The sequence below is a fragment of the Trichechus manatus genome, unplaced genomic scaffold (assembly GCF_000243295.1).
Source record: "Trichechus manatus latirostris isolate Lorelei unplaced genomic scaffold, TriManLat1.0 scaffold00207, whole genome shotgun sequence".
Classification (NCBI taxonomy): domain Eukaryota; kingdom Metazoa; phylum Chordata; class Mammalia; order Sirenia; family Trichechidae; genus Trichechus; species Trichechus manatus.
In genome coordinates, this window is record NW_004444143.1 from 682,578 (window position 1) to 697,329 (window position 14,752).

The 14,752-nt window shown below is 37.8% G+C and overlaps 1 protein-coding gene across 1 annotated transcript in view; it reads left to right on the forward strand.

The window, feature by feature from the left end:
* The window catches only part of ZNF382 (zinc finger protein 382), an 18,564-nt gene extending 9,850 nt beyond the window's left edge, over nt 1-8,714 (forward strand). Inside the window, exon 2 of the mRNA XM_023742273.1 lies at nt 6,597-8,714. Within this exon, the coding sequence (XP_023598041.1) occupies nt 6,597-8,023 (1,427 nt within the window). The 3' untranslated portion in view covers nt 8,024-8,714. The remainder of the gene's footprint in view (nt 1-6,596) is intronic.
* The last annotated feature ends 6,038 nt before the right edge of the window (nt 8,715-14,752 follow it).

A 14,752-nucleotide genomic window follows, 5' to 3' on the forward strand; every position in this document is an offset into this window, starting at 1 on the left:
GTTCTTGTTTTAAATCATAGTTGGGAAAATTTTGGCCAGTATTTTTACCATTATTTTTCTGCCCCATTCTCAATTATATTTTAAACCACTTTATGCTGGCCTGTAGGTCATCAGGATCTATTGTTCTTTTTTTTTTTTTTAACTAACTTTTTAAGTTTGAGTAATTTCTGTTAATCAGACTTCCAGTCTACTGATCACTTATTCTCTTACATTTGTTGTTATAACCTATTCGGTGAATTTTGTATTTTCGATGTTGGGGTTTTTTTTAGTTTACACTTTCCTTATTTCTTCTGAATGCTCTGCCTATTATTTCCCTGTAGATTTTTTTAACATATTTATCATAGTTACTTTAAATTTCTTATTGCAAATCTCACCATATGGGACATAGTATCAGTCTGTCTCTATTGACTGTTTTTCACTTTATCTGTTGGTCACATTTTCCTAGTACTTCCCAGGAAGAACTTATAGATGGTATGTTGTAAAGATGCTGTATGCTTTTTCTTCCTCTGAAGATTGCTGAGTTTTATTCTATCAGGCAGTTAAATTATTTGAAGCTCATGTTGATTCCTTTGTAAGATGGCTTTTAAAAAAGTTTTTTAGGTTGTTTATATTTTAGTTTCAGTTTTCCCCTAGTCTTAGGGTGTTGCTCCAAGCCCTGGGATACAGCCTTTCTTTTAAGAACGGCCTTTCTGGGACTTCAGTGGAAAGACAAGGTTTTAAAAACCAGATTCCTCTAAGTTGGCACAGGACTGGAATTAAAAACTGTTTCCCAGAGCTAAGCAGTTGCTGAAATCTTTGCCCAGTTCTTTCATTGCTCTAGCTTTCTTCTTCCTTTGGGCTTCTAACAGCCTTACCCTGCATAAGTGCAGTTAACCAAGGATTTGAGGGGAGTTTATGCCAGCTTTGAGGCTCTCCTTCTGTGACTTCTCCATTCCAGGATCTTGTCTTTAATTTACAGCCACTATGGTAGCCCTGAACTCCAGCCTCTGATTCCTCTGCACAAGACAGCTCCTGCTTTCTCCTTGAGCTCTATCCCTTCTGTGCTGCATCAACTGCTGAGGGCACACAGTGGAAAAGCTGGAGACATGTGGATCTTCTCAGGTGTGGTTTCTTTCTTTCAAAGGTTATATCCACTCCAGTTTCTGCCTGCTTTTGGTCACTCTTTAGTACCTTCAAACCAAGTTTTTAAATTTGTTTTTAACAGTTGGTCCGTAGTTTACAATTATTAATTGGAGGGTTGTTTTGATACAAGCTTCTTTGCTATTACCAGAATCTGGATGTCGAAGCCAGCAATTCTCAGACTTTTCAATCTTGAGACTTCTTTTACACTCTTAAAATTATTAGACTTAAAGTAGCTTTGTGTGTGTGTGTGCACACCTGTGTGCATGTGTGCATATACCCTATTAGAAATTGAAATAGAAGATTTTAAAATATTATTAATGCATTTAAAACTAATAAACCCATTATATATTGACTTAAAAGCCTTTTTTTTAAAAAAAATTCTATTTTCCAAAAGGAAAAAAATAGAAAAGTGGCATTATTTTACATTATTGAAGATTTATTTAATTTCTAGCTTAAGAGAAGACAGCTGATTTTCACATCTGTTGCAATATGTTGTTCTAATTGAAGTATATGAAGAAAATTTACCCTCACACATAGACTGTATTTTTACGCACATAATGTGCGCCTTCTACGTTTGTTTGCCAAGCATGCTCCCCCCACGAGGTATTTTCATAAGCACCACTATGCCAATTTTTTTTACACTGTTGCTGTAAAAACAATTTAGCATAGTGGCTTATAAAAATACGTCGTAGATGGAGGGCATTATGCTGAGTGAATTTAGTCACAGAAGGACAAATATTGTATAAGACCACTATTATAAGAACTCAAGAAAAGGTTTAAACACAGAAGAAAACATTCTTTGATAGTTACAAGGGTGAGGAGGGAGGGTGAGGGTTATTCATTAACTAGATAGACAAGAATTATCTTAGGTGAAGGGAAGGAGAGCACACACTACAGGGGAAGTCAGCACAACTGGACTAAACCAAAGCTAAGAAGTTTCCTGAATACAGCCAAACACTTTGAGGGACAGAGTAGCGGAGGTAGGGGTCTGGGGACCATGTTTTCAGGGGACATCTAGGTCAATTGGCATAACAAAGTTTATTAAAATGTTCTGCATTCTTCTTTGGTGAGTAGTGTCTGGGGTCTTAAAAGCTAGCAAGTGGCCATCTAAGATGCATCAGTTGGTGCCAACCACCTGGAGTAAAGGAGCAGGAAGAACACCAAAGACACAAGGAAAGTATTAGCCCAAGAGACAGAAAGGGCCACATAAACCAGAGACTTCATCATCTTGAGACCAGAAGAACTAGATGGTACCTGGCTACCACCAATAACCGCCCTGACAGGGAACACAACAGAGAGTCCCTGATAGAGCAGGAAAAAGGTGGGGTACAGAACTCAAATTCTAGTAAAAAGACCAGACTTAAGGGTCTGACTGAGACTGGAGGGACCCCGAAAGCATGGCCCCTGGACTCTCTGTCAACCCAGACTAAAACAATTCCCGAGGCCAACTCTTTAGACAAAGATTGGACTGGACTGTGGGACCTAAAATGATACTTGTGAAGTGTGTGCTTCTTAGCTCAAGTTGATACATGAGACTAAACGGGCAGCTTCTGTCCAGAGTAGAGATGAGAAGGCAGAGAGGGTTAGGAGCTTGTTGAAGGGACATGGGAAATCGGGTGGAAAGGAGGAGTGTACTGTCACAGTATAGGGAGAGCAATTAGGGTCACATAACAATGTATGTATAAATTTTTGTATGAGAAACTAACTTGAAATGTAAACTTTCACTTAAACTACAACAATTAAAAAAAAAGAATACATCGTGGACGGTGGGCGTGGTTGGCAAACAAACGTAGAAGGTGCATGTTACGTGTGTAAAAATACAGTATGTAGTTTGAAAAGATATAAGTACTTTAATAACCTTTCTGGATTATCATGGATATTCTTTGATACTACAACCAAACTTAAAGTGATAATTTTTTTAACACTTAGTTGCAATATAGAATCCGTAACAGTGAACTTTTGTATGTTGTTACATAAAAATCCATTAGTATATCTTGCATTTTGAATGGATGTTTTATCCATTCATTTTTTGGTAATGTGTATTGGTCATTTCCTATGTGGCAGTTCTACCCTTTCCGGTAAGGTTGCTGAGTTGGAATCGACTCAACAGCAACAAATTGGGTTTTTTGGTTTATTGGTCATTTGGAAAGTATTGGTTCACTGACTTATGTAAATCTTCTAAATGTGGACACATTTCCCTATACAGTATTTTAAAAAATAAATAAACAAACACCACATTTGTTAATATCATCAATGATCACCTCAGAAAGTCTTTAAGTATTGGGAAGCTAACAAGCTCACAGTGGCAAATACAGGCTTTCCAACATAATGATCTTCACTTGAAAGCTTGAATTTTTATCATTAGCAACAAATATTGGCAGATGTTTTCCTTGAAGCAGGAGGCTCCCTGTGTTTGTTTTCAAGAAAATGTCTGCCACATACTCAAGTCTAAATAACTAGTCAATCATACTTTCAAGTAAAAATGCTGTTCCCAAAAAAGTGGATATTCAGTTCTCAACTCAAATAATTACACAAGTACTTTAACTCATGAAACACATTATACTCTAGTATGTATCAGAAGTACTTTATGCATACGTCTTAATTCACACAGAATATTTAAAAAATGTGTACTCAGTTGGAAGATTTAATAAAATTAGTGATTTTTTTCTGCTTTGTTAAGAACATTCTAAAGTGAAACTTTCTTTTTTGTGAGTGTTTGAGGCTTAAAAATATAGTGATTACTATCATAGATTGGTGCCAGTGCTTTACAGTTGGCTAAGGTGCCAGCATTTTACCTGTCATTGCTTTTGCCCCATTAATGCAAATATCAACACAGCAAAAGACACATGAAGTGTTGTTATTATTCATGAAAGTAGTTTTGACCTTGAAGACCTCCCCATAAGCGTCTTGGATACCACAGGGTCCATGAATCACACCTTGGGAATGGCTTGTTTAGGCCTTTCTTATTTTTCTCCTCTTTTTTTTAGCATTTTCATTTCTATATCTTACTTAGACTCCTGTATTTAGGCATTTTAAAATCTATCCCAAAAATAAAAAGGAAATGCTTGTCTAATATTTATCTTCCTCTTAGTTTCATTTTCTTTTCTTCCATTCTCTGTTACTTCTTTTCTGCACTCAGTCTTATGCCCCATTCTCATCGGAAGACCTGCACTCAGATTTCAAAATCCATATGCCTTAGGCCAAACTGATAATTTCAGAATCACCATTTTTTTTCCAGTAACCTTTTGCTTCATATCAATCATAGTACTGATCATCATTACTGATATCTACCCACCTGGATGTGAGTGGAAAACACTCACTCATTCTCATCCTTTTTCCCTGAGTGCTTTTTCACACCTTACTTGTGTTATCTTCCCTTTGTCAAGCAATAAATATTGGTTGAATAAATGAATTTTGTTTCATTAGGTTCTCATTGGTGTCTTTCTGATGTGTCCCTAAAGGAACTTTCTTCAGTTCTTTAAAAAAGTCTTGCAAGCTACTATAATCCAGTCCATTTTTCAGTTGTGATTTGTTTTATGTGAATGGCTTTCAGATGGATATTTTCAGCCTGTTTCTCCCACTTGTGCTGCAGTGATTTATTTTAATCTGCCTACAGGAAAACAACATTAGGCTGTTCCACCCTTTTGGTTATCAGTAGTGTGAGAAATAATGTCGTTAATCATATCCTTATTTATTTCTTTATCCTTTTTTTCCCATAATCAGCCTTTATAGTATCAGAGTCATTTTATAATCTCTGTTGTACTTTCTTAATGATCTCTCTACAATTTGTGTTATTTTTTTTGCTCTGTGAAATGTTTTTACATTCTCATCATCTCATTGCCATTGACATCTTCCAAAATGAGAGCCAAGTTATTTCATGTGTGGAGTGCTGTGATTACTATTTGGATTTGCCATAACATTCTCCCAGTTTATATTATCAATATCATAAAAAGATATTATTAGTATATGAATTTTAAATCCTTTCTTTTTCAAGAGCTGATAGAATAATACCCCATCTGGTCATTTCACATGTATTTCTGTGACAGAGAACTTGCTAATTTCTGTTGTGTTCTCGTTTCCTACAATCCACCATAGAATTGGTTTTATTCTTATGCTGCAACTTTCATTATATTACAGCTACTATATGTCCATCATAGATACTACATATCCTTTAATTAAAAGATCAAGTTCCACTTCCTCCATGAAATGTTCTTGACTACTCCAGACCATTATCTATCCCGTTTTTCTACATTCCCATTCTACCTTGTGTCTATCACACATGAACAAACATATCCTCATATAATCTCATAATTTGATATCTGGTTCAGCATTGTTTTATCTGAGGCTTCTTTCCCCATCTGGATAATTCCCCAAAAATAAGGTCCTCTCTTTTACCATTCCATACTGTAGTTTGTAACAGAGGCTACGTAACTTAGTAGTTAACCTCTGTGATACCATGCAGGGAATACATCTTTTTCATCTGTTCAGAAATCATTTACTGGTGAGTTCTCTTTAGATGTAGCTGCTGAGATCACATCCCCTCACCTCAGATAACAGTGCATTAATGTATAATCAGAAGGATTCAAAGAGCATAAGTTTTAATTTGGAAATCAATATTATAAAAATTGATCATTTTACATATTTATGTAAAAATACCAGGTTGTTGGAAGATTTACTGAAATAAATGGTCCAGGCCATAATTATATTCCGATTTCAGACAAATTAAGGCATTGAACAGCATAAAGAATATGTGAAGGCTTTTGGAAAAATTGGATTGTAGCGTGTCCCTGAAGGTGTCTGAGGTTCTCAGGAAGGCAACATACTCGAATTGATGGTAGTAACAATCAGGATATACAGTTATTATTACTTGTGTTGTGAGTATGCTTTGCTTTCTGGTTTATTTTATATTTCTAATGGGAGTATGTTTTCCTAATTCTCCCCTCTCAAGAAAAAATAAATCACAGCTATATGGAGAGTTGAGGCCTAGACTATTGACCAGTGTTTCTCTAAATACTAGGCAATGAGCTTTTCAGAAAGTTTATGTGCCATGGATGGGCTAAATGGAAGTGAGAAACAAATAAAAGCATTTTATGACATTTAGACATTAGGAGGTAAATGTATAGGCTGTCATCGCCTTCTGAATGATTTTCCTTGTCATATTGCTTATTGTTTAGTATTATATGAATCTTCCCATCTCAGGAACAAATCCCTCTTTCACCATCCTTTGTCTTTATTACACCTCAGTGTAGCTTATACTTGCAACATGTTAAAGACGTGTGTTTTTACATGTGCCAGTTTCTCTGCATATTAACAGGGTTTATGTTTATGTTTTGTCCTTTTTCCTACCGAGAGATCATTTATTTTGGTCTTTTTGTAAACCACAACAACTAGACAGATAGTCCCATGTAGGTTGTTTCTATCTAAATCCAGTCCACAGCAAATATATGAACGTTGTTAACTGTATTCTTTTCTAGAAGAAGATGGGAAAGCTGGAGATGTTTTAGTGAAATTCAGAGAATACCAAGACAAGCATTCCAGATCAGGTGTATTCATCAATCACAGAAAACTAATTAAGGAAAGAAGTAATGTTTATGGGAAAACATTCACTCTAGGCAAGAACCGTATTACTTCAAAAACAACACTGTGTGAATATAAAACTGATGGAAAAGTTTTGAAAAATATTTCGGAATTAGTCATTAGAAATATAAACCCTATAAGAGAGAAGTTTGGTGAGACTAATGGATGGGAGAAATCACTTCTCAATACTAAGCATGAGAAAATTCATCCTGCAGTGAATCTCCATAAACAAACAGAGAGGAGTCTCAGTTGTAAACAGGAGCTTATTCAACATCAAAAGGTCCAGACTCCAGAAAAACTATTTGAACATAATGAATGTGAAAAATCCTTTCTTATGAAAGGAACGTTATTTACACACACTAGAGTTCACAGAGGTGGAATACCGTTGGAATACAATAAAGATGGAATAGCCTACATCCGGAAGTCAAATATTGATGTCCATCCACAAGCTCTTATGGAAAAGAAGCCCTATGCATACAGTAAATATGGGAAATTCTTCTGCAGGAAGTCTGTTTTTATAATGCATGAGAGATCGCAAACAGAGGAGAGACCCTTTCAGTGTCCTTACTGTGGGAATGGCTTTAGGAGGAAGTCATATCTCATTGAACATCAGCGAATTCACACGGGTGAGAAGCCTTATGTTTGTAGTCAATGTGGGAAGGCCTTCCGTCAGAAGACAGCCCTCACACTTCATGAGAAAACACATATAGAGGGGAAACCCTATATTTGTATTGATTGTGGGAAGTCCTTCCGCCAGAAGGCCACCCTCACTAGACATCACAAAATACATACAGGGGAGAAAGCCTACGCATGTACTCAATGTGGGAGTGCCTTTAGAAAGAAGTCATACCTTATTGATCACCAGAGAACTCACACAGGAGAGAAACCATATCAATGTAATGAATGCGGGAAGGCATTTATCCAGAAGACAACCCTCACTGTACATCAGAGAACTCACACAGGAGAGAAACCCTATATTTGTACTGAATGTGGGAAATCCTTCTGCCAAAAGACAACCCTCACTCTCCATCAGAGAATTCATACTGGGGAAAAACCCTATATTTGTAATGAATGTGGGAAGTCCTTCCGTCAGAAGGCAATCCTCACTGTTCATCAGCGAATACATACAGGAGAGAAATCCAATGGATGTCCTCAGTGTGGAAAAGCCTTTAGTAGGAAGTCAAACCTCATTCGCCATCAGAAAACTCACACAGGTGAGAAACCATATGAATGTAAAGAATGTGGGAAGTTCTTCAGTTGTAAGTCAAACCTCATTGTCCATCAGAAAACTCACAAGGAGAAACTGTTGGAGTTTAGTAAATGATGTGACTTTTTTGGTAAAAACTTTTTAAGTCATAGTAAACCCTATACGCTATAACAATACTGTGCAGTTTAAGGTACTATATCACATATTTACCTACCGTTTGCTAGCTTATATAACATAAAAAATGAGTTACTAGACAAATTAATTGACAAAAGTCATTGAAAATTGAAAGTGACAAGCCAGATTTTTTATTATTAGGTGAGGCAGATATAAACTTCCTCTGTCAAATTGCTAGGAGCCCTGGTAGTGCAGTGGTTAGGAACTCAGCTGCTAACCAAAAGGTCAGCAATTTGAATCTACCAGCCGCTCCTTGGAAACCCTATGGGGCAGTTCTACTCTGTCCTATAGGGTCACTATGAGTCAGAATCAACTCAGCGGCACCGGGTTCTGTTTTTGGTTTTTTTCAAATTTCTATAAACATTTAAAATTGCTTATTTCAATACATGTATTCTTGTGAACCAGTAATAAACAGTTGGCTCCATGAAGTGTGAACTGTATTTCTCATTTCAGTATGGAACAAAAATTAGTTGTTACCTCCTCAAAGTTAAGCACAGTTCTGACTTCTAACATTATAAATTAGTTTTCACATATTATAAAACTATATAAATTAGAAAATACATTATGTATAAGGAGCCCTCGTGGTGCAATGGTTAAGTGCTTGGCTGCTAACCAGAAGTTTGCTGATTCAAACCCACCCAGCCACTCCATGGGAGAAAGACCTGGCAATCTTCTATAAAGGTGGACAGCCTAGGAAACCCTATGGGGAAGTTCTACTCTGTCACATAGGGTTGCTGTGAGTCAGAATGGACTCAGTGGCACCTAACAACAACATCATTATATATTTTTTCATACGTGGATGTTCCGTTCATCATTACTTCTCTAAGACTTATTGCATATGGCAGAAGTTCATTTATGTTCATTCTGTATAGAATTCCATTGTATGATTATATCACAATTTATCGATTCTATTGTTGATGAAGTTTTTCATTGTTTACGCCTTAGGATCATAATAAATACTGCTTCTGTGAACATATTTGTCTTTGGGCATACATATATATGCATTTCTTGTGTGTATATACCCAATAGTGGAATTGCTGGGTCCTAGGCATATGTGGAGCCCTAGTGGTGCCGTGGTTAAGAAGGTTGGGAGTTCAAATCTACCAGCCACTCCTTGGAAACACTTTGGGGCAGTTCTGTCCTGTAGGGTCGCTGTGAGTCAGAAACGACTAGATGGCAATGGGTTTGGGTTTTTGGATTTAGGGCATATGTATGTTCCATCAGTTTTGATATACTGCCAAACTCAGAACTTTCACAGCATAATTCTCTCTGAATGGAAAACAACTATGAACATTACCAATATGGTGGTGGTTCAAACCAGAGAATAGAGATATAATACATGTAGAAAGGCTTTTTTCAGTCACAGCTCAAACCTTATATAATACCAGACAAATGTAATAAATTTGGGATTGACTTTAGTCACAATTAATGCCTTGTTTGAAATAAAGTCATGCTAGAGAAGGGGAGATAACCAGCCTCTCCCTTGCTCAACATCAGAGAATTCTAGAGAAAAACCCTGTGAGTATAAATGAGAGGGCATATCCTTTAACAATGGCTTGCATCTTACTGGTCATATAAAAATAATGAATATGGAAAAGTCTATAGCCATAGTTCGTTCCTTATACAACATCAAGAAATTCATACTAAAGGAAGATTAAGAAGAACAGATGACGCTTGAGGAAAGCTAGCTGCCATGAAAAGTCCAGTCATACTGAGACTGTAATGCTAAACAGTCCATGTGTAGGCACCCTGGTCAGTATCCCCAGCTGAGCTCAGTCATTTAGCCAGCATCAACTGCCAGCCATGTGAATGAGCCATCTTGGACGTCAGTCCAAGGTGCAAACAGCACTTCATATATCCCACTGCCCTTATCTCAACCAAGAGTAGAAGCCATATATTCAGGCATCACAGAGATAATGTTATAGCTTTTTCCAGTCCAACTAAATCAGCTCCTACAAAACAAGGTTTTTACATCTCCAGTGTATTTTCTAATAATGTGTGTATGTGAACAAGCAAGTGTCCTTATGCCCTGTCTCCCCAGTATCAGATTGTGACAGTGCATCTCAAACTTTCTTGCCAGGTAATGCATCTCCACTCAATTTCTGATCCACCGATAAAGCCGGGCTTGCCATGCCTTGCCTCACAACTAACATAACAGCAAAAGCCATAGGCCTCAACTGTGGTCTCCATCTGGGATGTTTTCCCATTTGAGATATTCATCAGTTCATAATCTTGGGCTTTTCAAAACCTTAGGTATATGGAAATACCAAGTGCTAGCAAGGATGAGAGTGACTGGAACTCTCATACGTTGCTAATGGAAATGCAAACTGTTACAGCCTCTCTGGAAAACAATTTGATGCTCTTTAAAAAGTTAAACATATACTTACCATATGACCCAGCAATATTACTTATGGGTATTTATCCTAGAGAAATGAAAACTTATATTCACACAAAAACCTATGCGTGATTGTTTATAAGTCATTATAATCACCCCAAAATGGAAACAACCCAAATGTTCTTCAGTGGGTATATAGATATATTATGGTACATCCACACACTGGAATACTACTCGCCAATAAAAATAATGAGCTATTGATACATGCGACAACATGAATGAACTTGAAATACATTTTGCTAATGGAAAAAACCTAGTCTCAAAAAATTACATACTGTATGCACTGTCATTATGACATTCTGGAAAAGAAAAATATAAGGATGGAACAGATCAGTGGTTGCCAGGGGTTAGAGATAGGGGGAGGTCTCATTACAAAGGAATTCTTTCAAGTGTTGGAATTGTTCTGTATCCTGTTTGTGGATACAAAAATCTATGCATGTGTAAAAATTCATAAAACCAAACAATTTTTTTGAGTTTTATACTGTGTAAATTTTTTAAAAAGTAATCCTAGATATGTTCTCCAGCTCCATTATCAGCAGAACCTCTTGGTTTATCCCACCCCCCCAAAAAAAAAGGAACTTTAGACTGACCTGGTTTATATTCCAGTAGCCTGTACACACACACTGTCCTTGCCCACCTTGTCTCATAGTTAATTGTTCCCCAAATCAACTCACGACACAAAGGACACACTGTACTTGGCCCATGTTTATAACCCCCATCCAGCTGACAGGACCCTCACAGAAGTTTCAGGCTTCATGTCTGGGGGATGGGGTTGGAGAGCACACCTATGGGATGGGAAGATGTAATACAGGCTTTGTGTTTGGTGGGGCTTTCTCCAACAGACCACCAGCCAGTGCACACACATCAGTGCACGTGTGATCATTAGGAATGATGGTAAATGGGGCCAATCCTATGTCTACCCCTTGGTTCTCAGGGGCATTCTTCCTGTTTGGAACACAGTGTCACATAAAGGTCTCTGTATGTGTGTACTGCATCCTTGAGGATGGTACAGGTAGTCCCCAACTCCGTCGTAAGTCAGTTCTAATGTAAGTTGAATATTTTTTTTAGTTTTCATTATTATTGCCTTTTTAAATAAGTATAAGTTCTTTATTTGTCTTTGGGGGTTGGAAGCATTATGTATAAACTTACAGATTTATTTTCATACATATGTTAAAAAATCATAATTTACTCTGACTGAAGAGTTGGATGACATTGGCATTTTGTCAGTTGTGGTAATAACTCCACTTGTGGAAGGTTCTGGATCATCTGGATTATCCCTGGGAATGGGGATGGCATTTTTAGTCAGAAAATTAGATGCCTATCTGGCCCCTTTTTCTTCATATATTTCGTGGTAACATCTCACTGCTTCCTGAATCCGCCTATCGACTTCAGCAAAGTGATCAGCGTTTGGGTCCATGTTTTGAAGCAACTGAAGCCACTGATCTAAAAACTCCAGCTAATCCTTTAATTGTAAATTTCTTTTGATTACTTGTCTCCTTCTTCCTCATTATTTCTTTTCTCAGCATTTCTTTCCTCTTCAAAATCCATTAAGTCCCGATCTGTTAATCCCCCTTCTTCATGATCTATGAGCTGTTCCACAACGGCAATATCAAGTTCTAAATTCAGCGTTCTTGCCATATGGACGATTTTTTCACTGATCTTCCACTATATTATCCTGATCAAATGGTTGGAGCATGTTCACATAACTCAGCAATTCTTTCCCACGTCCCCTGCATGCATTTTCCCATAACTTCCAGGAAGATGGCAATGTTCCAGATACATGGAACATCTTCGAGTGAACATCTGAGAATGATAACATAAGAAAATTACCCGCTGCAACACTGTATGTAGTACATATTACTAGTGATAAGATGTAAAAAAAAAATCGGTCGTAAGCGGTTCATCATAACTCAAATATCTCAAATCAGGGATTCACTGTACTTCATCCTCGCAGAATATTGCCTTTGCGCCTTCACATTGGCTGTACTTTCAGAAGGCCATTCTAGTGCCTACTCAGCTGGGACACTTCTAGATGGTGTGGTATGTGATATGACCAGTTCAACCCATTGTTACAGACCTACTCCCATACCTTTTTTGCTGTAAAGTGAATTTTCTGGTAAGATGCTATGTTATGTGAGATGCTGTACCTTTATATCAGGCATTCTGTAAGCACACAGATGGTAGTGCTGGCTGGGGTCTTGTGGGCAGAAAAGGCAGACCCATATCCAAAGGTAGGTGTCTGTTCCTATGGGAAAAAACTGCTGACTCTTGCAAGATGGAAGAGGTCCATTATGGTTAACATGGCACCACGTGGCCAATGGGTCTTCTCAAAACTGGTGCCTTCTGAAGGCTCAGCTTTTGTCTCTTGCAGGAGATTGGGCATTCAGCGGTGGCAGTAGCGAGATTACCTTTGGTAAGTGGGAATCCATGATATTGAGGCCATGCATACTCTCCATCTCTGCATCTGTGGCCAATTCATGTGCTAATATGCCTGCACTGGAGTGGCAAGTGACATGGCTGTCTAATAACATGTCATTTTGCCTATTTGGATGTTTAATGACCCTTCTATGGTAAATAGGCATTAATGTGTGTTACAAAGATCTTCACACTTCATGCCCACTCATATGTCCATCAACGTGTTTATTCCATACTTTCTTGTCTCTGTGATGGTCAGTTTTGTGCCAACTTGGCTCTACTGCAGTCCCAGTTATTCAATCAAACACTAATCTAGGTGTTGCTGTGAAATTACCTTGTAGATGTGATTAAAATCTATAATCAGCCAACGTTAAGTAGGGAGATTATCCTAGATAATCTGGGTGGGCCTGATTCAGTTAACTCAAAGTCCTTAAGAAGATTCGTGAAGAAGGAATTCCACCTGGGGCTAGCAACTTCAACTGGTGCCTGATAGTTCCAGCCTGCCCTCCTGATAGCCAGCTCTACAGATTTCAGACTTGCCTAACCAAACCCCAAAACCACTTGAGCCAATGTATTGTGATAAATATATAGAGAAATACATATCTCCTATTGGTTCTGTTTCTTTGGAACCTGACTGATAAAACGATCTTCTAACATTTCTTTTTCTAGGCCCCTGACTAGGCCATTTGCCCCTACCCAGGAGTATGATTATTTCACTCTTGGAGTACTTCTTCCACACGAAGTAGATGACCAAGCACGATACCTCAAGTTCCTCTCCCAATGGTAAAATTTTCCTTGCCAGTATCTTTCAAGGCCACCCATGTGAAGCTCCAGTGTAATGCTGCTGCTGTTTATTTCAGCGAACCAGCTATAAACCAAGCTCAATCTTTTTCTTCTTCCCTCAGCTGGTTATATGGGACCCCATATGTCTGTAAGAGTATCCTGAGAGAAGGTAAAACCGATGGGTGACATGCTCAGGTAGCTTGCATGTGCCCTCTAGTCTTTCTTGTGCTCAATCCTGAATGTACCATTTTTATCATTCAAGGATTGCTGTTGAGCTTATCTAACTTAATTACTTTGTGCTTCTCACAGGACCTAGCTCATAATGGGCAGTTCAGCATGTATGGTCACTTGGTGTCACATGGCCAAACAGGGCCCATTAATGTGCCGGGAGCTCATTTTCAAAAAGTGTATAATTGATATAGATGGCATGTTCTTACTCTGAAACCCCAGGGTACTATGTTCTATGACTAGTGCTTGCCGAGAATTACACTGCATCACTTCCATCCAGATCTCTTCACACTGTATTTTGACAGTGGAGGTGAAATCATAAATATTTTGTCTCTTCCTTGCAAACTGTTTCTTATTGCTTTTCCTAATTAGGATAGAAACTAACACAGTCTTCCAAATAAATAATTGTATGCCATATACCTGAGCCCATATTCACCTGCGATAGCAAAAATACCATTAAAATACAACAAAATATATTAAAAGCAATTGAATTGTATACTTTAAATGGATGAATTGTATGGTATGTGAATTATATCTCAAAGCTGTAAAAAAGTATAAGAATGAGATTGTAATGCCATACCATTTATAAAAATTAAATACTAGTGCACATATACAATATATAGTTTCCAAGAACATAATCAAATTAAATGATAAACATTAAAAAGCATTAGAGAGGCAAGGCCAAGATGGCGGAGTAGTCAGACATCCTGTGGTCCCTCCCACAACAAAGACCCGAAAAAACAACTAAATCAATTATATATGACATCTAGGAGCCCTGAACATCAAAGGCAAAGTTGAGGAATCAGACTGAGCAGCAGGGTGAAGGAGAGACAGTTCAGAAGCAGCGAGGA